The sequence below is a fragment of the Aulonocara sp. 'chitande type north' Nkhata Bay genome, linkage group LG3 (genome assembly GCF_057382095.1).
Source record: "Aulonocara sp. 'chitande type north' Nkhata Bay isolate Kocher_YH1m ecotype deep benthic linkage group LG3, A_spYH_male_GT1.1, whole genome shotgun sequence".
NCBI lineage: Eukaryota > Metazoa > Chordata > Actinopteri > Cichliformes > Cichlidae > Aulonocara > Aulonocara sp. 'chitande type north' Nkhata Bay.
This window is the reverse complement of record NC_141346.1, coordinates 45,057,469-45,082,879: the sequence shown is the minus strand read 5'-3', so window position 1 is coordinate 45,082,879 and position 25,411 is coordinate 45,057,469. Positions and strand designations below refer to the sequence as shown.

General features: G+C 44.5%; 1 protein-coding gene across 2 annotated transcripts in view; it reads left to right on the top strand.

Annotated features, from left to right (window-relative positions):
- The window catches only part of LOC147335857 (phospholipid-transporting ATPase ABCA1), a 187,524-nt gene that overhangs the window by 90,750 nt on the left and 71,363 nt on the right, over positions 1-25,411 (top strand). For both annotated transcript variants that reach the window (XM_086282904.1, XM_086282910.1), the window contains exons 30-33: positions 2,207-2,334; positions 7,087-7,185; positions 7,785-7,974; positions 20,751-20,845. In XM_086282904.1, the coding sequence (XP_086139030.1) occupies positions 2,207-2,334; positions 7,087-7,185; positions 7,785-7,974; positions 20,751-20,845 (512 nt within the window). The remainder of the gene's footprint in view (positions 1-2,206; positions 2,335-7,086; positions 7,186-7,784; positions 7,975-20,750; positions 20,846-25,411) is intronic.

Genomic DNA, 25,411 nt, shown 5'->3' with positions numbered 1-25,411 from the left:
TCAGACTGATTTAAACCGAGCAGTCAATACAACAGCCGCTTGTTACAACCAAGGTATGCAGAAGAGCATCTCTGAGCCTTTAAGCAGATGGCTACAGCAACAGAAGACCACACAACGGGTGACACTAATGTCAACTAAGAACAGAAAACTGAGGCTACAGTTTACACGGGCTCACCAAACTTGAGCAATAGAAGGCGGGAAAGACGCTCTATCTGCTTTTGATTAACAATGCGAGATAAATAAATAAACACAAAAGCATGGATCCATTCTGTCTTGTATCAATGGTTCAGGTGCCGATCTTCTGACGGATACTTCCAGCAGGTAAAGCCTAACCATCTCCATCTGGATTCCTCAACATGACAGTTCACTGCACTCACAGTCACCAGCTCTCCCTCCAACAGAGCACCTTTGGGATGCCCTGAAACGTGAGATTGACATCACAGATTTGCAGCAACTGTGCGACGCTTTCATGTCAACGTGGACCAAAATCTCTGAGGAGTGTTTCCAGCACCTTGTTGAATGTTCACCAAATGTCTAATCCTGTCCTAGCAAGGTGTACCTAAAGTTACCATATACCATGGAAAACAAGGAAAAACATAATATCCCTCTTTAAGACTGCAGAAAAATATTCAATGAGCTGCTATTATCCACTTTAATGCAAGCTGTGGCATTAAATTTATTATTCACCGGTGTAATTGGATTGACACGAATGGTTGTTTTGTAATGAGGCTTTTGACTTTGCTGCAAAAAGAAAAACACACACACACACCACAACACAACACATCTTATTCAACTTGTGTTTTTACCCATTTTGCATATAATCCCATCCTCTACTTTAAATCCCCTCCAAACTTGAGAATGCGATAAACTCATGCATTGTTCATGTGAGTGCTTTGGCTTTGTGAGCATAATGACTTCTCCCTGTTTTTTTGCCGATTTCTCTCAATGGAAGAAGTGCCAGCTGTCACCTGCAATTACTGCCGAGAGTGGGAGGGAGAGCGAGGGAGCAACAGAACAAGAATAGTTCCTTCTCTCTGCGGTCTGCCATTAAGCTTTTCAGTCTCATTGCTGCTCTTTATCTTCCCTCCAAGCACATTTCCGTGGCCATGGCTCCATGTAGTAAATTCAGGATTTCAATTGTAGCATCTTGAATTGGCCTTGCAAATTGCATGCCCTGCAATTAATCAAGTGTGTGCAAACCTCCCCTTTGCTGCCGAGCGCACCCCGACCTATGAATGATTAAACAGTAAAGATATCTCGCACTCCCCCCCCCCCCCCCCCCCCCACACACACACATACACAGACCTTTTCGTCAGCTCTAACAATATAATGAAAAGCAAATTACATGATGAAGAAAAGAGGATTTGGAGGGTGGTGGGTGGGGGGTAGTATTGTTGCAGCGTCTGTTTTTTTTTTAAAACACACACACACACACACCCTCAAGACAAGAGAATTGCGAGAAACTAATTACATCAGAGTGGCCAGATGATGGTGGCAGTGTTGGAAGTGTTTAATCAAACTCATAAAGCATGGAGAAGTGCCCAAACAAGTTGGCGGGGAGCATATTAATGTGTACACATTATTGCGTCGGTGCCCCGCCGCTGTAGATCGCATCAGTCCGGACCGCGCCACGTGGAATGCAATAACAGCGCGGCGGCTCGGTGGAGACGCGGCGGTGAAATCGATCTCTCGTCGACCGTTCCGAGTGCATAAAACGCGCGCGTGGGTCGCACGTGCAGGGATCCTAAAACGATGCATAATAATGATTGTTTGTGTTTGTTTAAAAGGAATGTGGCTCCGACTCCGTCCACCCGCTGCGTGCTGTGACGTTATATTGGCGATAAAACGAATACAACTCGCTTCCTGCATCTGTGCAGGAACTGTGCAGCACATCCATGATTAAATGGAACTTCAAGGCTTTAAAATTAAAAAAAAAAAGGAAGCATGAAGGATTTGTGTTTCTGATTTTGCTCGAGAAACTTTGGCGAGTCGTAAAACTGTTTCAGTTTCGTTACTTTCTCCTTTTTTTTATCTGCTGCAATTATTTCCCTAGACTTCAGCGAAATCTGTTTTAATTGATTTCTGTTACATTTTGCTTCAAAAGAGTAAGATAAATGTCTGGGGCAGAGCAGAAACTGTTAAAAGGAAAAAAAAGAAAGTCGTTTTTGTTTTTTTTTGACTGTTAAATTTGTCACCATCCTCCTAGGTGGTCTTGCCTGCTTTTTTTGTCTGCCTGTCTCTGATCTTCTCTCTCATCGTCCCGCCGTTCACCGAATTTCCACCCCTGGAGCTGCAGCCCTGGATGTATGGCCTGCCTCAAACCACCTTCTATAGGTAACGTGTTTAAGATGTAGTAATGATTTGTGGTTTTTCTTCGGGTATCAGTTAAAATGGCATTTTAATCAAGTTCACCCCAGATTCTAATTTAGATTTGAGCCTTAACAACAACCTGTGATTTATTTTAGATTTTTTTTAAGTTTAGGAGATACTGCTGCTGAATGATGTCATACAACAGTAACATCAGTAAGGTTATTGCAGTTTCATGAAACCGAATCAACGTGATTTTCACAGCGAAGGAATCTTCTAACAAATGATCTGTACTGTTATCCGAGGCAGATGGGGTCTGAATAATTTAAGGGAGCAGTGGGTAGTTGTAATAGCAGACATGGTTGAGTAGATAAACAACACACTCTGCAACTGTGTAGGAAAGTTCAACTTCAAAGATGGAAAAATCAAAGCGCAAAAAATACAAAAATGTTACAGAAACGGGCCTCGCCGTTTCATTTCTGAGAGATGATCTCGCCGAGGACGTCGATCTGGACACCGCCCGTCCTCGGCTGCCGTTCAGCATCATTGCAAATAAATGGCAAAGCTTGTGACAAGGCCCGGCTCCAGTGGACTTTGAAAGCACTTCAGGAGGCGCGTGCGGCGCGCTGATATGCACCACTGTAAATCACTCCATCTAATATTGCTGCTTTGGTGTTGTTACCACAGCGCCCATTGTAAGCGCATCGTGTAAATGGACTGGTGCTTATATAGAGCTTCTCCTCTAATTGCGCTCTCAAAGCACATTTCATTACAAGCCCCATTCACCAAATCACACACACACAGATCCATACGGTGCTTACTCTATGGCCCCAGCACCTGGACTGAGCCGGGCGACTCGGGTTAGATGGCCTCTAATAACTCCTGAGCCACAGCCGCCCACGGTGATGTCATAGCTTTGCAACTTTGGGGAAGGAGGATGGAAAATAATTGCAGAAATACTTTTGGAAGTCAGGTGAAGTGAAAAGTAAATGTTGCCTTTGGACTTAATTTACCATTTTTTTTGTCTTTTATTATTATTATTCTCTCCACTTTACAGCTTTTCTTTTGTTAGTTTTAGGCAACAGTAATACTTAAATTATGGAACAACCCATGCTTTTAAATAGATTTGTTAGAAAAGCCTGAAGGCGTACTGAAGTATTTCTCCAATTTTCTTTCCCCCCCCCCCCGCCCGAGCCTCAAGGATGATGATGATGGTGATGAGCTGGTAGTTAAATACCTCCACGTTCACACAAAATTGCTGTAACATGACCCTTTCGATGTAACAACCTGAGTGCTGCAACAATTTAATCAACATTTGCAGCTTCCGTCAAGGCCAGCGAACTACTCGTAATTCATCCTGCGCTCCTGTGACGAAGAGGTGTTTGTTAGTTATTCAGCCTACAGGTGTTTCATTTCCCACTGAGGCACTTTGAGGAAATTCGCTCAGAGGATATCGAGGCATAATAGGTAATAAGTGTTGCCTCGTGAGAAAGTGGCTCGTTCAAGACAGAAACAAAGCTGTTGGTCGGAGTGAAGATATGATGTAATATAGAGCCTGCATTCTAGTCATCTGGATCATAAACTTTAGATTTTAGTTCTGTTTTATTTCCGTTACCACTAACTGAAACATTTTAATGCTCTTTTGCAGCAGAATTTTATGGTTGCTTTCATAACACTTTATGTAATTACAAATGACACTTCCTGCAGATTCAGTTTACATGACTTACTTTACCCTCCTGCATCAGTTTACTCTGCTACGTTTTGTGCTGCTATGAAGTATACGCACGTCTTTCTTTAGACCACAGTTTTGACATCACATGCTGGACAGGTTAAATATATAAACAGGCATTTTTTTTGATGATTTCTGATGAGGTGGGGTAAACCCTGGACAGACAGCTGTGAGGAGAAACAGCTAACCCTTTTTCTAGTTTTCATGCAACCTGTCCAGGATGTACCCAAGTGGATAGATGGATGGAGTCACCAGAGTCTTCCTAAAACTTAAAACTGACGGCATTGTTAGCAGCAGCCCTAGAACTTGTCACCGCACTGAGAGCTGCTAATAAGTCATTTAAAAAGTCTTTTAAAATGTACAGTGAGGTTTTAGGTGATTCTCACATACACGAAAGGCCATTTAAAAAATGCAACTGAACCATTGCCTTTGCCAAAATGCAGTGCTGTCTCTCTCCGTGGTGCTGAAACAGACCTAAGTGTGAGCCTCGCTCTGTCAGTGGTGCTAATTCATTCAAGTCTCTTTCCACAGTGCTGAAATCCAAAACATGCTGTATAAAATAAAAAATAAAAACAAAACATGATTTAGATGTGAAGTGACTTTATTATTTTTAAATATATGCTCATTTAAAATTTTAATAGTTGGGACATTTGCTCTGTGGACCAACAGGGTTTTTTTTTTTTCTATTCTGTGTCGTCACGTGGCCTTCATTTGACTTTCTGCAGTTATCTTCAGTTCATCTATGCTGTGTCATTTTGACTAGATAAACTCTTCATTAGTTCCGCTGTTTCTGTGTGTATGCACAAGTCTTCGTTTTACAACCGTCCAATAGTTTTATTATCTTTAATAACATGGTAACCCAGCCATTGTTAATAGCAAAACAGATGGCTGCACATAATCCATTTTTACAATCGGACCACTTCAATCGCGCTCACTGGTGGCCAAGAAAATGACCGCGTGACCTTCACGGAGACGCCTCTAAATGAGACAATGAACACTGTATTAATCCAAACGGTTGGCCGGGCTGTGGCTACAGCTGGCAGGAAGCCATCGCTGTGGTCTCTATGAAACACTGTGTTTTAACTCCCACAGTACCCTTAAGATAAAGGGCAGCGTGTGTGTGGTTAGTAATGAGAACAGGACTGGAATGTGAAGACTGTTTAACTGAGACCGGGCTTAGATATGTACAGGACACTGGGATAATAATGAAAGGCTTCGAGGAGCCCGTACTGTACACAGAATCTCGATCAGGCTCATATCGGCTCGTGCTTGCACTGAGCTCGGGCTATAGACATAATCGCTTTACAGTCGATAATGTTTAAATGAGTGATGTCAAAGAAGTTTTGACTCTCTGGCCGAAAAACGGAGTTGGTAAACTCTGAGATTTTTCTCTCATTCTCAGTTAAGATAACTCCAGCAGCACCGAGCATTGCTATTGAGCGTTTCAACACATCGAATCCTCGAGGCAGCGTGTTTCATTTCTTCTCAGGAGTTCTTGAATGTAAAGATTTGTTTGGCATTAATGGTCACTCCAATCTTCTCTTCTTTGTCAATATGGAAAATGAATTAGACGGCACTCTAAATGTCCCAATCAAGTGCTGCAGGAGACGATAGACAGGACTTCTAAAACAAATATCTATAGAACCTCAGATACTGGTTTTTCTGATTGAACTAGCTCTGAAGTTTCACTTGATTTAACAGATTTATAACAGTCATGTTGTTTTGGACCTTATAAAAGGTCTTAAAAGTCACATAATGTTACTGCTCTTCAGTCTTTTATATATATAAACTGATGTATATACATACACAAAACTATTAACAATAAATTATTATTAATTATGACATACAAAAACTAATGTAATGGTTGTATCTCATGCCTAAACAAAACAAATCCCAGATGCCTGGGACTGTCTGGGAGTTTCATTTTGGCAATACACTGGTGGAACGTGTGTGATGATGATAGCTAAGACTCCCTGCTTCCTGCTCTTTACTCTGTGGAAGTGGGCAGATGCTCATTTAACAAGAAATACCTTGAGAATACACAACTGGCGATTAGACTGCCAGTTATAGAGTGAGGAGCTTGGTCTCAGAGTAGAGTTGCTACTCCTCCACACTGAAAGAAGCCAGTTGAGGTGGTTTGGGTATCAGATCAGGGTGTCTTCTGGACAACTCCTAGGTCTAGGTGAAGTTTTTCAGGCATGTCATACTAGGAGGGGGCCTTAAGTCAGGGGTGTCCAACTCCAGGCCTCGAGGGCCGGTGTCCTGCAGGGTTCAGATATCACCCTGGTCAGCACAGCTGAATCAAATGATTAGTTCATTACCAGGCCTCTGGAGAACTTCAAGACATGTTGAGGAGGTAATCTAACCATTTAAGTCAGCTTGCTGGATCAAGGACGCGTCTAAAACCTGCAGGACACCGACCCTTGAGGCCTGGAGTTGGACACCCCTGCCTTAGGGTAGACCCACAACATGCTTAGACCGCTGCCGCCATGACCTGGACTAGATAAGAGTCAGAAAAAGGATGGATGGATGGACACCGACATGACTTTAAGCTGGTGAATTAACACTTCCCCTGCTAGAGTAAAAGTGTTGACCCATCCTTCATGATTTGTATTTTGCTTCCAAAAAGTCGGGTTTTAAAGAATTTTGTCTTCACTGACCTCTAAATCACACAAGCATTAAAAAACCATCAGCCTGTCACAAAAACACTGTTTATTTCTGAATGTGTTGCCTTATAACGAGCAGATTTTCAGTCGTGATTTGTGCACAGTTTGGCCTAAAAGGGACATTAAAACAGTCTTTAAATTTTACTTTACCCGTAGACACCCTGTTCTCATGTTCCCCATTATGCAGCGATTCTGCCACAACAGGCCATTGTCCAAGTTCATTCTCTTTCATAATGCCTATTTAATTCTTGTTTGTCTGTTTTATTGACATTGTGACAGACTGGCTGGCGCTCATGGATTAAATTGCTATGTGGACCTTCTGTGAGAGATTAAACTGAAATATTTAATGAGGAATTTTTCATTATTTTATGTTGAATTTTACAGCAACGATGGGCCAGGAAATATGGAGGTGTCCCAGGTGGTGGAAAGCTTGTTGAACAAGCCTGGCTTTGGGACACGCTGCATGAAAGGAGACCCTATACCGTAAGTAGGCTGGGTATACACGAGTCGCAAATTAAGAATCCAGCCAAACATCAAAACCAAACGATACTGACAGAGTCTGAATCTTTGCAAGCTGTGTATGTTTGGCGAGTTCTTATGCATGCGTGTATCAGCCTCTTTCCGACAAATCCAGCAGCAGGCATGGAGCTAGGAAAAAAAATGCTTGGCAGGATTTTGAAAACCAATTTGTAAAAACAAATTTGATCAATAAATAATGAGCTTTCGCTGCAGTCTTGATCAGGATAAGCTGAATAATGAATACCTGTTTAAACCTATGAGATGGAAATATTAAAGCGTTCGGAGTCCTCGGAAGTTCTTGTTTACGGCAGCTGCTCTGAATGGCCTGTTGTGCATGCATTATTAAAACACAAACTGTAATCTTTTAATTAAGTGGTTATTTTCCAGGAGTCTTAAAAATACAAAGCTGTATTAAAACGATGATAAAGCTTTGCTACTGTTATGATTTATCCCCCAAACACCACCAGTGTTTAAGAAAAAGTGGAAATAAGGCATACAGTGATGGACGTAGGTGACAAGGGTGATCGGTTGCCGGTGAAATATTCATGTTCATTTTCCTGCAGGAATCTACCTTGTTCCTCCACGGGGTCTGATTGGTTCACTCCCTCCGTGGATCAGTCAGTCGCTGACATCTTTCTGAATGGAAACTGGAGCATGTCTAACCCCTCCCCCGGCTGCGAGTGCGGCACTCCTAAACGGACAATGATGTTGCCCGACTGCCCGCCCGGCACGGGCGGCCTTCCTCCGCCACAGGTTAGTGTCCGACTCCGGAAATCGTGTCTCTCTGTGGTGCAGTGGGTGGATCGGTCCGTACTGTATGTGAATTTATAGATTTATGAGATCGATCATGTGCAACAGTGAATGTGTCAGTATCTCTCTGAGGTCTGTTGAGCGAGACATGGAGCCGCTGCCTATTCAGGGGCCACTGTACCCAGCTGGATGTGTAGCGTTCTTTCCCCCTTTTTGGTAAAATGCATACATTTACTGAATGTGTGTCATGGAGGGATAAGCTGCAGTAAGAGAGCGGAGTGGTCTAAATGTAAAAAAATAAAAAATAACTCAGTGACACAACAGCACAATAAAAATGCTTATCATGGAAGCTTTTGGCTTGCAGTCTGAAAGTCCCAGTCAGCATCATTTTGATTTGAGAACGTAAAGGTACTTACTAACAAGGAATTTGCATTGCATTGCAAAATGTAAATCAGCCTTTTGTGCTGCTTCCCTTTTTGTGAACTAGCGAGCATGCATGAAAATGGGACCAAAATTGATTCTACTGAAAATATACCGACTTGGCCATTGCAAGTGATTCAGCTTGTTCCACACACCTGTTAAAATTCTCTTTAAATAAACCCATAGTGTGTCCTTTCAGATATACCCCAACTTTGCTACCTTGTAGAGTCCCTTAGGACATTTCATAGCATGCAGTTCCCAAATAGAATCTGCAAAGGACCTCACCTTTTCTGCTCAAACTCCAAAGTCCTGAGCACTTTGGCTCTACACGTCAATCCGGTTGTTAAGTGATGACGTGACGAATCCTCTTCCGGGCCTAAAGTAGTCTGCGTTTAATATGGCTTTTGTGTTGTTAACATGTTTAATGTTATGTATTTTCTTCTACTTAATCTCAAAAAGCTCCTAAAACAATCAGTGATCACTGTTGACCTCCCTCGGCTTTTATTACCGCTAATCATTTATTTAAGCTCAGTTTTTAAAACCTTAGGATGTAACTACAGCCCAGCCCATGCAGCAGTATATGAATGACTAACCTCGTATTGTGGATGGATTATCTCAGTTGTTCTCCTGGCTGAAGTTTGGTCCTTTTACAGCATCCTGCCATGCGATTACATTTGTTCCTGACCACCGAGAACACTCACGTTAACTTTTATCGAGTGGAAAAAAAGTTAGCTTGTTTATATTATGCTAACATAGCTGTGTCGCTAGCGGTCACGTAGCACATCATTATATACCAGCTAGCCCAACTTCAGTAACCCTGCAAACATCACTGCTGTTTAGTTTTCTGTCTTCATTTATGTTGGAAGTGATAGCAGAGCTGTACGTTTTAATTTGTTTCCAAAACCCCGCAGTCAGGACATGCTATATTGTATTTAGATGGAAGCTAGCGAGCTAACTCCCTGCTAACTTCTAACTCCGTTAAATGTCATAAATTCCGTTTTCATGGATGCCTGGATGTTAAACTCAATTGTTACACCTGGTAGAGCAGAACGCTGATCATTTTATTAAAGATGAAAGACTTTAGACAGTTTTTCAACTCTCAGTAATGCCATAGTGATCGTTTGATATATGGACCTGCAGCGGAGTTTAGACCCAGACACGGCTAGTGACGTCAGACTTAACGACCGGATAGCAATACTCTATGGACCATAACTTTAACACTACACATGGCAGCTGGGGCAAATGTTGCATGGACCTGACCTGAAGGGGTTTGATCCAGGCTGGGATCGATTGACAAGTTAGAGACACAGCATCATTGTCTACCAGCTGCCACCTGCTGACTGAACCAATCACGGCACAGAGTGAAAGCGGTGTCTCATTTGGAGCTAAATGATTTGCACTGCTGTCTCCCAATGATAATGATAAATCTAAGCTTGACAGAGAATGGCTGGAGAAGCTGTCACTGCACTCCAATGTCATTTTTATTAGAGATGGCTTTGTCTGTTTGCTCAGGCTTTGTGGCATGTGCCTGCATTTTAAGAGATTAGAATTTGAATGGCTCATGGCTAACCCCGGCTAAATCTGCCAATATTTTCTTCCTCTTGGAGACTTATGACGGTTGAGAATTTGTTTGTAGTAGTTTACCCTAGATAGAGAGTGGAAATGAGCAGGGGAGTGTTGATTGCTAATGCCTGAGGTTTGGCTTTGAAGTATTACAATTACAGAAGCTAATTCGCAGTTTTACATTTGGATCTTTATTTCTAGACGTGGAGGTCTGTGCTGATTAGTCCTGCAAGGCTGAGTGTCTGCATATTGTTATTATTTTTTTAATTTCTCCCGGTTTTGCATGGGCTTGCGTTGACAATGACATGCTACTTCTGGATGCTGGATAATACTTTGGTGAGTGGGCAGCCCAGTAATTACTGTTTTTCCCCTGGAGGTTTGAAGGTAAGCCAGCAGATACCAACTTCCCATGGCATCTACATTGATCGTGACATCAGATTTTTTTATTCTACAATTTTCAAACACTGTTGATCAAAATGTCTTTAACGCAAACACCAGAAATAACTCATGTTGGTGAGCTAGCTCAGGTAGCCTCACAGGTTTCTTCCTGTTAAAAGGGAGTTTTTCCTTCCCGCTGTCACCAAAGCACTTGTTTTGATAGATTATTTGATTGTTGGGGTTTTCTCTGTTTTCTTTGTGTGATAATGGAGTCTTTACCACTCAATATAAAACACTTAGGGAAGTTTTGTTGTGATTTGTTGCTATATAAATAACATTTAGTTGAATTGAAGTGAACTGAGAGAAACAAAACAGTAAATTTCCTCAGTGAGGTTTAAGGTGTCAACTTCTGTGGGTTAGGTTTTAAACAGCAATTGCAATATCAGTTTTTCAAAGCACTTATAGCCTTGGTTCAGTGATGAGAAAAATTACAATACTAATTGAGGCACATGAACTGAAATGGTTTAATTTGATAATTGCTGTGACATTTCCTCTTAAACCTTTGATGCATTTGGAGACGTCATATTGGAAGTGCTAAGAGACCGTGGTTAAAAAAAGGGTAAAACTGCAAAGTCGATAACCTCCAACAAGCACGACATTAAATGATATTCTCTAAAACTACTGGGCTCATTTGCCGCTCATTTATTCCCCTACCTTATTCCTTTCACTCCCCCTATATACAGCACCACTCTGCAATCAGTGCACTTTCACACTCTGCATTGATCTGTAGTTCTTTGTTGAACTTGTGAGTCTCGCCGTGTGCTCCTTTCCACGACACGGCCCTCCAGGGCCATTTAAAAGGAGCACCTGTCCACGAATCATGCTAAAGGATGATCGCTGAGACAGTAAAACAAGAGTAGTGCCCTTTGTGTAACCTTTTCCCATCCCTGATGTTCCGTCTTAGCTCGTGACAGCACTGTCAGGAGTCCCCCATTTGTTGAGGCGTTATTCTTGTCTTTGTATCCTCCCGATAGCCCCGCTAAGCTATGAAGGGCTTTCTTTCCCAAGCCTAATTTTTCATTTTTGCTCTTTTCCCCTTATCTCCATGTGCTTCTCAATTTTCAAACAACCCCTGTCCTTTTTCTTGCTCCTACTTTGGTGCTTAACTGAATTTCTACTTTATCGTGTCGTACTGTAAGTGGCTGGTCATTTTAGTACACTTAGCCACAGTAAAAAGACCATTTGTGAAGGCCAGTTTTGGCCTGCATCTTGTTAAATTCACTTGTGTCATTTCTCATTTATTTATAAAATCGAATTTGTTCCAATCCAGGTCCTGTAAATGGACTTTACTTTTTCCACAGAAACAACCTTGAGGATTTTAAGTTTTTATTGTACAATCTGCCACTAAAATTATTTTAAAGTTAGGATGAGAATAGAGCAGATGGAGAAGTAAAGATAGTGGAGAATCGGACAACGATAGAAAAGAGGAACCCATTAGATGTGCATCCCTCTAGCACAGTAGCACCACCAATGGCACAAATGACACAAAGGCCTGTAATTTCCAGATGTCCAAATTGTACGACTATACTTATCCGGTCGTTAAGTCTGACGTCACTAGCCGTGTCTGGGCCTAAACTCCGCTGCAGGTCCATATATCAAACGATCACTATGGCATTACTGAGAGTTGAAAAACTGTCTAAAGTCTTTCATCTTTAATAAAATGATCAGCGTTCTGCTCTACCAGGTGTAACAATTGAGTTTAACATCCAGGCATCCATGAAAACGGAATTTATGACATTTAATGGAGTTAGAAGTTAGCAGGAAGTTAGCTCGCTAGCTTCTATCTAAATACAATATAGCATGTCCTGACTGCGGGGTTTTGGAAACAAATTAAAACGTACAGCTCTGCTATCACTTCCAGCATAAATGAAGACAGAAAACTAAACAGCAGTGACGTTTGTAGGGTTACTGAAGTTGGGCTAGCTGCTATATAATGATGTGCTACGTGACCGCTAGTGACACAGCTATGTTAGCATAATATAAACAAGCTAACCTTTTTTCCACTCGATAAAAGTTAACGTGAGTGTTCTCGGTGGTCAGGAACAAATGTAATCGCATGGCAGGATGCTGTAAAAGGACCAAACTTCAGCCAGGAGAACAACTGAGATAATCCATCCACAATACGAGGTTAGTCATTCATATACTGCTGCATGGGCTGGGCTGTAGTTACATCCTAAGGTTTTAAAAACTGAGCTTAAATAAACGATTAGCGGTAATAAAAGCCGAGGGAGGTCAACAGTGATCACTGACTGTTTTAGGAGCTTTTTGAGATCAAATAGAAGAAAATACAAAACATTAAACATGTTAACAACACAAAAGCCATATTAAACGCAGACTACTTTAGGCCCGGAAGTAGGATTCATCAAGTCATCACTTAACGACCGGATAAACAAGCCATGGCTGTGTCATGGAACAGAAATTGCAAGAGGAAGTTTAAAAAAAATCTGACTTTGAGAGTCACAAACATGAGAAATCAGGAATTGCAGAACAAGCCACAGTAGCAGTAATCACAGTGGCCAAACTAATCGACACCAAGGACATCCTAAAAAACATACAAGCAGGTGCCTCACACTCAGGCATAAGGGCATTCTGCAGAAAGTGAAATTACTTTGAGTTCACACAGCATGAAGGACACGGCGTATACAGACAGAAGATTAGACTTCGCTAAACATCATGAAAAGCAGTCTGATTAGTATTGGGAGCACATTCTTTGGCCAGATGAAACCGTGATAAATTAGTGCAATGATGTGGTTCACATGCTTTCACCTGGCCGGGACTTAGCGCAGTGAAATGCAAAATCCTGAAGTATATCACAGAGATCGGTGTGTGGCGATAACTAGCTGAGTGCAAAACAAGCGCAGAGACTGTGGGGTGCATTCATCAGCCTCATCCCCTGAGAAAAGCAGCTCCCACTCAATCAACGATCTTTGCAGACTTCACTTAGACACGCGTGATTCTCCTCACATTGCATTTGTCTGCGATGCATCACGAATATGAATTTAACCAAACATTTGCCACCCACTTTCATTTTCTGGCAATCAATTATTAGATAAGGCACGAAGGAATTAAAGTAAGATTGTGAGAGACAAGCCAGGAATATTTCCTAAAGACAACCAAGCAGCGATTTCTACAGAAGTGAGTGAACAGTGAACAAAAACAGCTTAAATAGTAGCTTTAGTTTCTTGGACATTAGGGAGGTATTTTGCTGGGAAAATAGCTTCATTTAATTGTTAAACACTGCAGTTTAGTTTTTATACAGGATTGCAAAAAGGTCATAGACACTGTACACAAGTTTCTAATCAGGAAAAAAGGGAAAAGTGTGACTTTGCTATCATGAAACGCAGAGATTGAGGAGCCAGAATGCAGACTGTGAAGACAGACTGAATTAACTAAAAGCAAACCTTTATTTAGGCATATGCAGATGATAAAAACAAAACGAAGCCAAGAAGCAAACAAAAAAGCAGACAGGAACAGACACAACAAACGACAAAGGGGAGACAAAACTATTATATACACACAGACAGAGTGATCAGGTAATTGAAAAGAGGAGGGTGACGAGACGAAGCTGAAAACAATCCAGACAATCAAGACAAGAGGAGAGAAGCAAACTAATGCTTTGTTCCCGATGCCTCGGAAGTTGGACGTTGAAGCTCGGGATTGACGTCACTCAGTTTGCTTCAGCAGTAAAGTCAAAAAAGCTAGGAAAAAACTGACTTCTTTACTTCTTAGCTAAACCATACGTGCAGTAAATGCACATCAGAACAATACTTAGTTTTGTGTACGTAAAAACACTGCGGCAGCACGTCCTGGTCAATGCTTTGTAACAACAGCGATGCAGCAAATGAAAAGTTTTATCCTTTCACTGCTGTTTACTTTCAGTGCCGTCTTGGATTATCGACTCAGGGTTGGTGGAGATGCTCCAACCGTCCGGGTTGGAAATCTCAGAAATTCAGTTTAAATACGACCTACCTGGAAATTTGCACAATCCTCGTATCTCCCATCCTAAGATTTAGTGCTGTGGTTGAGGGTAAAAGTTACACATTAATTCTTTAAAAAATAAAATGTTTGAATTGCAGGGGGAAAAAAGCTTGTTATGATGTAAACACAAATATAGTAAATTGTTAGTGAGTTTTTAGTTATGTAAGAGCCGATATCCCACTGTTAAACCTGCACAGGTGCTTATCCACTTCTCTTGTATAGAACTGTGACCCCTAGCCCTCGACACTTCCTTCTCCAACCTCTGAAGCCTCCCTGCTGTTAACTGCAAGTCTACCAGTGGGTCAAAACATAGGCTTTAGTGTTTGGTATACAGTGTAGTACATAAGGTCGTGGCCACTCTCTTAGTGTTACCGTCCACAGTGGTATCCGGTACGAGCATCATTTTTCACGTGGAGAATTGCTGCCTGTGACGATTTATAATATCATCACAGATACAGAGATATCCGGACATATATAAACAATTGAACTTCTGCATATCACGTCCTCGCTGCATCGTTTACCTGTTGACAGTAGCAGGTTGCACTAAATTGATGTTACTCCGAGGCATGGACCACCCGTGGAAGCCGAACACATCATGAGGATGTGTTCCCTTTGACCGGAAAGCCTCCCATGTTGAATAAATCATGACAAAGCGTGCTGGCTTCACAGTACTTTTCTTTTTTATCTTTCATCCTGCCGAACCTCCGAATATGCCCTTGAGAAACTACAGAAAATACAAAAGAGAAAAAAGCGTGGACATGGCACCGCAGGAGGTAGTGTGAAATCATTGTTTCCATGGTAATGGCAGGCAACAGTAAGCCCTCTATCAATTCTAAGGTATTGACTCTCATTCGCTGGTGATATTTAACCTTCAAAGATGAATAGGCAGTCATGCGTGCGGAGGAATTGATAAAGCCGCCACTTTCAATGTATTACGATTGATGTCTTTATCATTTGGAGGCTGGCCTAACTACGGCTTGTTTGCAAATTACTCTCCTTGGCCTCATCTATCAGGCTATTGAAGTAGGGCATTGGATAGAGGAAAAAAGGGATAATTCTACATGGGAAATACAACTAGTATTGTGTAACTTTGCTTCTTGGTTTAAGAATTTGCTTCAAAACAAATGCCTTCAAGTGTTTGTTGAACTGAATTTATAATGTAACACAACCCCTGACTTCTCGCTGGTCTGTTCAGTGAGGGTCGGCGAGTCCGCTGTATTTGCAGCATCTTATGTAGTAATTTATTCATGCGGTTCAGTAAAACAATAATGAATCCATAAACCTTACATATGAGGGCACGTTTTGTCTCTGACAACAGCTGTTGAAGGAATAAATCCAGTTAAGTGCTGATCAGCTCCAAACCCCACCAGGTCATCCTCAGCCAATGGCAAACGCAGCATACTGGCACATCCTTTCTCTGCGGGACCCTGCAGATTTGTCACTTTGACTCCAAGCGCACACAGATTCATTTTGGTGTAAAACGACCTGTCCATGGCCTCCTTCTCAGCAGAAAGCAAGAGATGCTCAAAAACAAAAGCAGAAAGGTCATTGACTCGTGAGGCGAGGCAAACGGAGGGTGAGGAACTCCCTTTGTTGCAGCTAAACAGAAGGAAAAGGGATTTTAGATGAAATTCTTTCACCGGGCTTGTATGCTTGCAGCTCAGTCTTTCATGTGGGGCTTTTGGTTGTGGTTAGTAGGTGCCTGTTTGTAAGCCAGGACCGTTAGCTATTAGCTAATGCTCCTGTTCAGCACAATTTAAACTGATGTGATCCTATTGGACATAATCATGCAGGACAATGAGCATGTTGAGCTGAAAAACGTCGCTCATGTATGTGATGTGACACGGGTACACATGAGTATACAACTGGCCACCTGCCACTAGCAACACATCAGGTTATAACGAGCTGAAGGAGCTCACAACAATGTAGAAGTTTGTGTGTATGATGATTCAGCAATAGATCGCTTCCCTTTGTGCTACCATGACGTTATGATTATTAATACATTTAAAGTAAACCAAAAGTTTCAAATATGCAGTGCTGTGCAAAAGCCAGACTTTTTTCCTTTTTGTGATTTTTTTTTTTTTTTTTTTTAAGTCCTTCAGCCTTTCTGAAAATCTTTCAGCGCTTTTCTTGGGACATTCTTTCCTTTTTCTCTCATGTTCAGCCCAGTTTTTGTATCTGACCAATGGTACACCAGAATCAATTTTAAATAGCATCTTTAGGCACTTTGTTCCGAGCAGCCGCTTGCAAAAAATAAAAAATAAAAAAATCATTTGTTCCCATTTCTTTAGTTGAATCTACAAAAAAATGTCAAAGAGAGCACAGTTTGACAGACATAAAATTGTATTTTTGCACCAACAAGATGATTCCCAAAGAGCTATTAAATGAAAAGTTGACATGTGTCCTTAAAAACTTGAGGAAATTGGATAAGTGAAGGACAAAAGAAGAACTATCAAGCCTGAAAAAAAATATAACTACAGCAGATGAAAATGATCTGAAAGTCATGTCCTTGAGAAATATGGGGGGAAATCTAGCAAAGACCTGACAGAGGATGTGAGAGATGCATCGTCCTCTTCAGTGGAGGGACAAAAGGGGCTGAGGTATGCCAGATTACACAGGAGCTTGATTGGAAATCATTGACAACAGTTTTTATGGAGTTCTGAATCCAAATGTGACATTCTTGAATCAAATCATTGATTGCGGCACCGTTAGCTAATGGTGTTAGCTGTGTTAGTTAGCGCTAACTGTGTTAGTTAGCGGTGTTAGCTATTAGCCATTAGCTATACGTTGAGTATCTACAGCCATCTGTAAAATGGCGTTTGGCGCTAACTGTGTTAGTTAGCGGTGTTAGCTATTAGTCAAAGGAGCTTGCAAAGAAAAGCGTCTGGACTTCTTTAAGATGCTTGAAGACGTTTCACCTCTCATCCGAGAAGCTTCTTCAGTTCTAAGGTCAAATGGTGGAAAGTCCCAGATTTAAACCTAGTGGGAGTGACCTCCCACAGAGGGACAAAAGGACCCCCTGATGATCCTCTAATCGCCTGAGCCAAGGTGTGAAACTGGGTGTGGGTCCCAATCAGCCAGAGTTTCGGGTGTGTTCATTGTGAAACCTGGCCCCACCTTATCATACGAATTCCTGAGGTCAGATGGCCCAGGATGTGAGTGGGCGTTAAGGCGTCTGGGAAGGGATCTCAAAACTGGATTATAGATGGCAGAGAGTTGGTGTCGTAAACCACCGCCTCTGTTCAAAGATGGTCGCTCACAGTGGACATAGATGGCTTCTTTCACTCCTCTTTCAAACCATCTGTCCTCTCTGTCCAAAATGTGAACATTGGCATCCTCGAAAGAGTGTCCTTTATCCTTAAGATGCAGATGGACTGCTGAGTCTTGTCCTGTGGAGGTGGCTCTTCTTGACTGAGAACCTTCACAGACATGTTAGCTATTAGCCATTAGCTATACGGTGAGTGTCTACGGCCATCTTTAAAACATGGTGGAGGCTCTGTCATGGTTTGGGGCTCAAAGAAGTGGGAAGTGGGAAGAAGTTCTGATTGGCAACAGCTTCTTTTTTCAGCATTAAATGAGTAAAAGCATACCCGGATAGAAAAGCATACAGCTGAACACTCTCAGTCATGGATTAGCCTCCCCAGAGCCTGAACTTTAACATTATTGAATCATTATCTTCTTCCATTACACAAGTATCATCATGCATTGACACTTGCGGTAGTATTAAATGTTGCAGAACTGCTGTATTGTAATGCTATTGATTGTTATAGTGAGTATTGTAATATTGTGGCATGACTAACTCTGTATTCCCCATTCTCCACAGTATTCAGTGGCAAAACAGGTGACTGTACGATTTGACATATTTAAGCAAGGAAGATTCTTCCCCGAGATTGCTTTTCTTTGTGCGCACCAGATAAAACTCACCTTTGAGGAGCAGCACGATGTAACCGGTGGCAAGATTAATATGAACACAGCACGCTCTCTTATCTCTCCAGTGCTCGAGTATGCCAGCTCATTCAACAGATTTGATTACTCCTCAGTTTACATTTCCCTCACCCCTTCTTGCTTACCTAGCTATCAAGCTGGAGAACTGATGTCGTGCAGAATGCCAAACAGACTGAAGCTGTTTCCAGGTAATGAACAAGAGATGCAGAGCCAGGTATTACACAATCGCATAATGTCCCCATTTCAGTCTTTTTGATGGGGGATATGGACGAAGGCCAAAATAATTAGACCCATGCCGACTGTATGCCCGGGTATAAACTCATTGTACACACAGTGGAGTGTAAAGCTCTTATTTTTTTTTCCTTGGTTTTGTTTGTTTCTCAGTTCCTGTGGCTTTTTCGAAAGGGAAGCATGTTTGTTCAGAGATAAACCAAGGTTGCTGTGCTGTTCCTCCCCCTTATCTCTGATTCATAAGCCAGATGGGTCCTCTTCTTCCTCTACATTCTCCTTCTGCTTGTTTTTTTTTTTTTTTTTTGCCTTGCAATTTGAGTTCTCCGCCTCCTTTTCTTTCTCCCATGTCCAATTTTGAATTTAGCCTTCCATCTTCCATAAAATTCTCCTCCTTTGCTTCCCTCTCCCATTTGATTTTTAACAGTTTCTCTAATCTCTCTTCAGAGCATCAAAAAAATCAAAAAACTATTGATTTGGTGCGTTTTAGAGCGATTCATGGACGCAGAGCCTTCTAAAGCAGCGGGCCCCAACCCCCGGGCCGGTCCGTGAGTCATTTGGTACCCGGCCGCGAGAGTGAGACTCGGGTGTGAAATGTATGGTTTTCAGGGTTTTTATCGGTTTTTAGCGTTATTTTGTTATCGTTTTTTACGTTAACTCAGTTTTCCTGGGTCTTTTCACGTGTGTTATGAATAAATCTTATTTTTTTTCGGTACCGGTACTGGTTTTATTTTGTTGTATTCATCCGCGACACCTTAAAGGCCGGTCCGTGAAAATATTGTCGGGCACAAACCGGTCCGTGGCGCAAAAAAGGTTGGGGACCGCTGCTCTAAAGTAATCTGACATATAATACAAGTGAGAAAGAATGAGTGTAATATGTATTAGAGGTACATACTATGTTTGCCCAAAGCTCACACATCAACCTGTTTGTACACAAGGGCAGATAACCAGTGTAGCTGGGGTGGGTGGCGTTGGTAAACTGCATTTCAGTCCAGGGGTCTCAATTGCACTTTATCAAGGATCACTCTACTAATTAGCAGTGTTAGCTCTTTAAATAAGCAGGGCTAAAGCAGCTTGGGGTCGTTTTGTGTGTGTGTGTGTGTGTGTGTGCATCACTCTGCACAAGGTGGAGTGTATTCATAGCAATGTGTCGCACCCTCGCTTAATTGGTTGTTTGAATGTACCCATTTATCCACAGAAGGGTATCTAATTAGGGTCCTTTGACATTAGAAACAGCTTTCCCCAGCTTTGGCAGGGGTGTAGATTTCAGCCAGGTTTCCCATAGCTAGGCTTAATTGACTATTATGATAAGAGTTGGGGGGAATGTGCTCCACGGTGGAGTGGATAGATACCACATGCAGAACGCTCTCTAGCTTTGTTGGGGTTTTTTAATGGATGAGTTTTTTCTGGGGCGGGTCAGCCGGAGTCTGCCTGTCTGTCTGTGGTCAGCCTTTCCACTCAGGATGCTCCACGGCACGCGGGCAAAGCAAAGTGCTTTTATATCCTTTCAGACAGTAAATAAAATAAAAGCCACTGCACCTGTTTTGCATGAGCCTGCATCAACAAACATTGCCTTTAGGATATCTCTGCATTATTAAAGCTACACAGTGTTTGGGAAAGGTCTTCTGCATCTTAAACTCAAAGCTGCTCGAAGCCATGTTTCTATATTAACGATGGATCGCCTGACTCAGTACAATGCACAGAGTGTCAGTGGTGCTGACAAACCCGCGGACGATTATTACCGAGTAGTTCCATGGGGCATTTTCAGCTCATCGCTTTGCTTTTATGGTCTGCAGCTTTAACGTGTCGTTCTGATGAATCTCATTTTTAGCAGCAGGAGGCCGTTGCCTTCAGTGAAAATAAAGGCCTCCGATCACCCCAGCTGTCCAGCAGAAACAGCAGCAAATCAGCAAGCAGCTTCTATTAGCAGGGTCGAAAGGAGAGTGGCTATTGCAGCTACATTCGTCAGCTGGCCAGAAACACGTCTCTTAATATATCTGTTTGCTAGCACCTCCCCGAACCAACCAGTATGTTATTGGTACGGGGAGGTACCAATAACATATTTATGAGGTGATAAATCTGAGTCGGTCTTGTTTTTGGTGCCACCAAGTGGTCCAGAAAACACTATTTTGACCCAAATAACAAACCAATAGTTTTTAAAAAATGCTTCAATTCAACTGTTTGTTTTTTTTTTGTTTTTTTCACAGAGGATACAGAACACGACAGACACCTTGCTGAATTTAACCGGACGGAATATGACGGACTTCCTGGTCAAGACTTTTGAGAAGTCTGGTAAAACAAGGTAACGTTTATAACTGTGTTTGCTGTTGTGAATGGCGGTGTGTCTATCTTTAGAAGATCAGCAACGGTAACATGAGCAAAAGGTCCTGCACGTCGTGCTGTCGTTCCCATCCTCGTCGTTATGCAGTTATCGTGTTCGAGCAAATCCTGCCTGGCCGCTCTGTGATGCACTTCCCTTAACCTGTCATCTCAGTGCGTGAAACTGTCACGGTCTGCGGAGGCAGACCGTGCGGGAATGTGTATGGTGGACCCAGGTGCGAACACAAGCGAGGATGCAGGAGTGGATTTAAACAAAAGCGAGCCTTTTATTATGGCTGATGAAAGGAACAAAACAGAGTGAAGGCAGCATATGAGTAGTAGCTCAACAGAAACCTAAACTGGACAAACTATGGAAAGGCTATGGCTGGAAATACGGAACACAGGGGGTGGGAACACAGACGACGCGACACAGACTGTATGAAACACAGAGACTAAATACACATGAGGGATGATCAGGGGAAGTGGATGCACACGGGGAACACAGGTGACACTGATAATCATAACAAGACACGGCAGGAGTGAACGTAACACTGATGGGAGATGGGCAAAGTAAAACAGGAAGTACACAGAGGTTCAAACAGGAGGAGAGAGAGCACGGGGAGAACGCAGACATAACGGGCTGGGGAAAACATAGAATAAAGAGAGACGAGGGCTCATAAATACACAGAGGGGGCACACAGGGGGTAAGAGTCACGAAGGGAAAACACATAAGGAACAACGTAACAGATCAACCCAGGAAGCATGGCCTAAATAAAGAACAAAATACAAAAATACATGAAAACTAAGAATACTGGGCCCACATGGCCCAGGACCATGACATCACCCCCCCCCCTAAAGGGCTGGCTCCCGACAGCCCAAACCCGAGAAACAAAACAAAAACAGAAAACAACCCACCCAGGGCGGGAGGCGGGGGACCAGGACGGAGGGACCAGAACGGGAAACAAAAACAAACAACAGAAAACACAGGAGCACATGACTATAGTCCAAATAAGGTTCAGGGGGCCGACCCAGAGCCCACAGGCACAAGAGTTCACGGGTCACACGGTCGGGGGGCCGACCAGGCGGGTGGCACAGGTGACAGAGCTGGTCCGGAGGCCGGCCGTGCGGAAGGCAGCGGCGGCGAAGGAGACGACGGAGCAGTTCAGGGGGCCGACCGCGCGGAAGGCAGCGGCAGCGGCGGCGGCGAAGGAGACGACGGAGCAGTTCAGGGGGCCGACCGCGCGGAAGGCAGCGGCGGCTCTCCAGTCTCAGGCGTGCTGGCCATGGCCTGGTGGGCACAGGACCAGTCGAGGCAGGACCAGACGAGGCAGGACCAGACGATGGCGATGCGGAGGCAGGACCAGACGAGGCAGGACCAGACGATGGCGATGCGGGGGCCGGACCAGGCGTCGCTGCAGAGGCTGAGGCTGGACCAGGCGAGGATAAAGACTCGGATGAAGCTGGACCAGGCGAAGCACAGGCTGAAGCTGGACCAGGCGAAGCACAGGCTGAAGCTGGACCAGGAGGAGCAGAAGCCAAAGTTGAAGCTGGGCCAGACGAGGACGAAGACTCTGAGGCTGGGCCAGACGAGGACGAAGACTCTGAGGCTGGGCCAGACGAGGACGAAGACTCTGAGGCTGGGCCAGACGAGGCACAGGCTGGAGCTGCAGCAGACGAGGCACAGGCTGGAGCTGCAGCAGACGAGGCACAGGCTGGAGCTGCAGCAGGAGGAGCAGAAGCAGAAGGTGGCTGGATGGGCGGCTCGGGCCCCCCAGCAGACGTGGCATGGTGCTGGACGGGCGGCTTGGGCCCCCCAGCAGACGTGGCATGAGGCCGGATGGGCTCCTCGGACCCTCCAGCGGACGAGACAGGAGGCTGAACGCTCCCCTCGGACCCTCCAGCAGACGAGACAGGAGGCTGAACGGGCCCCTCGGACCCTCCAGCGGACGAGACATGAGGCTGAACGGGCCCCTCGGACCCTCCAGCGGACGAGACATGAGGCTGGACGCGTTCACCTGACATCTTACAGTTAACAGTCCAGAAGCAAACAGATGTCAGATGTCCTGAGGCAAAGACCAGCTCATTCACTTCAAGACTTATGTAGGCTGACATAACAGGCTCTAAAACAGAAAGTCCTGCTTCAATATTCCTCCCTTCAGTCTCGAGCAATGACAGAGCTTGACGGCCCAGATAAGCCGGGTCAGCCACAGGGAAAACAAGGACTACAACATTCCCCAGAAAAACACGACTTAAGCCTTCGCGGATAAACTCCTGGGCAAACATGAAATGTTCAGGAATGAATCTGGGCGATGAGAACTGACTAGCATGATGGCGGTAAGTGTTATAGCGACTAGGAACCATGCGCGAGGTGGACTGTAACTCAAGGGTGTTATGTAGTGTGTATGGTGAAATGGGTACGGCTAATGCTGTGCTAGCATTCCTAGCTGAGACGGGTGATGTTACACAGCTCATGTTACCCTGATTTGACTCTATGTCGTCATCTTTAAGTTCCAACGTGAGTTCATGATCAGCGTTCTCAGTTTTCAGTTCATTGGGAATAGGAGCAGCATGCAAAACAGGATTACACATCATCTCACACTCAGTACTCTTACACTTTACGTCATGACCCTCCTTTAAACAATCCTTATGTGCTAAGGAAGCACAGGGGCCTACTTTAAGTAGCTCGTTGGTGAGCGGAGCGGGCTCGGGAAGGGAGGCATTAGCAACAGGTAACTCAGTCTTAGATGGAACCTCAGGCACATTAGATGACACAGAAGAAAACACTTCCACCCCACCCCCCACACAAGCAACATCATGGCCTGTGGAACTCTCTTTCAATCCAAGTGTAGTGTCAGGGGCCCCTACAAGATCACTAGGCCTGTCCAAGATCCTCTCTGAAACAAATTCACTTGGCTGTGACTTGGTTAGCAGAGCATTACTCAGCCTGAAGTTAGCACTGGCTAATTCCAAAACAGTGATTTTATTTTCACAAACAGAAACACACGAAACAGGGGATTCCCCGGTCAGCTTAGAGGCTGGACAGTTAAACACCTGTTCGGGTGGCGGTGACAAGAACACCGGCTGTGACTCCCCAGTGTTGGAACTCACAGTCTGAGTGGGTCTTACTCCCTGTTCGTGGAAGCCAGACGAACAGACCACACCATTCACAGTACCAGAGTCAGCCATTTCCACACTATGTGTCTGTGTTAACTTTGACCCGTGGCTCTGTAATTCTGAGTCTAATTCATCTTCTACGGCTTCAATGGAGGCTGGTGATGACAGGTTGCACTCACTCACCTCCGGTCGTCGCGCGATGCGGTGGCGACGCGAGCGCCGTTTCCTCTTGGCCGTGAGCCCCGTTAACGTGGAAAGTGGAGCCTCTTGCGGCGTCGCAGAGGCTGAGGAGGCGAGGGTTGGCGGAGCATCAGGCGGGAGCTCCTGGCAACTCCAGGGGCCCCCAAAGGCCAGGCGTGTCCCGCGGAAAATCTCACCGTAGTGAGGAGCGAGCCCTGGCTTCCCCCGTAGCTCCTCCTCCAGTTGCGCGCATGCGGCGCGCTGCCGCTCCTCGAGGTCGAAATTCATCACCTCCACAGCCTCCTCGTGTCGCTCAGTTGAGGGCGAGACATGCCGTAGCGATGAGCGACGGCGACGAGAACGCCGCTTCCGTCTTGAAGTGGACGCGGACGTAACTTGGATTTCTGTGGCGACCGGCTCCTCGTCTTCCGACCACATCCGCGCCAGATAAGAAGCGGGAGAAGAGTAGTCCGATCGAGGCGGCGAGGATGGGCGGCCGGTCCGAGGCGGGGCGGCTGGCGGAAGCTCCTCCTCGGAGATAAGCCAGGGCTTCCAGCGTAGCTCGTCCTCCCGATACGCCCGCAACACCTGCTGTCGCTCCTCCTCACCGAAGTCAACAGCCTCGGGCATCTCCGTGCAGGCAGGCGGTGGCGAAGATGCGGAAGCTGATGAAGTGTGAGCCAATGGTGTGTCGGTGGTGAGCCTCACTGTTCCGACTCTGACCGCTACCGGCTCATGAGGCCGCGGGGTAACATCGCAACAGCATGGCTCTGGCGAAGGCGCACGCACACCGGGCTGCGGACGGAGTTGGAGAGTGGTGACGAGAAAGTCAACGATCAGTGGGTGTAGTGCCTCCCATAACCAGGGAAATACAGACACGCATACTCCCACTTGGCGGGCCAACTCCTCCCGTTCCTCCACTCCGGAACACTGCAGCCATTTAGTACAAAGCGCCTCCACCGTCTGGATGATCTTCCTCTCGTGTGTCGCTGGGTCCGGCATGGTCGCGTCGTACTGTCACGGTCTGCGGAGGCAGACCATGCGGGAATGTGTATGGTGGACCCAGGTGCGAACACAAGCGAGGATGCAGGAGTGGATTTAAACAAAAGCGAGCCTTTTATTATGGCTGATGAAAGGAACAAAACAGAGTGAAGGCAGCATATGAGTAGTAGCTCAACAGAAACCTAAACTGGACAAACTATGGAAAGGCTATGGCTGGAAATACGGAACACAGGGGGTGGGAACACAGACGACG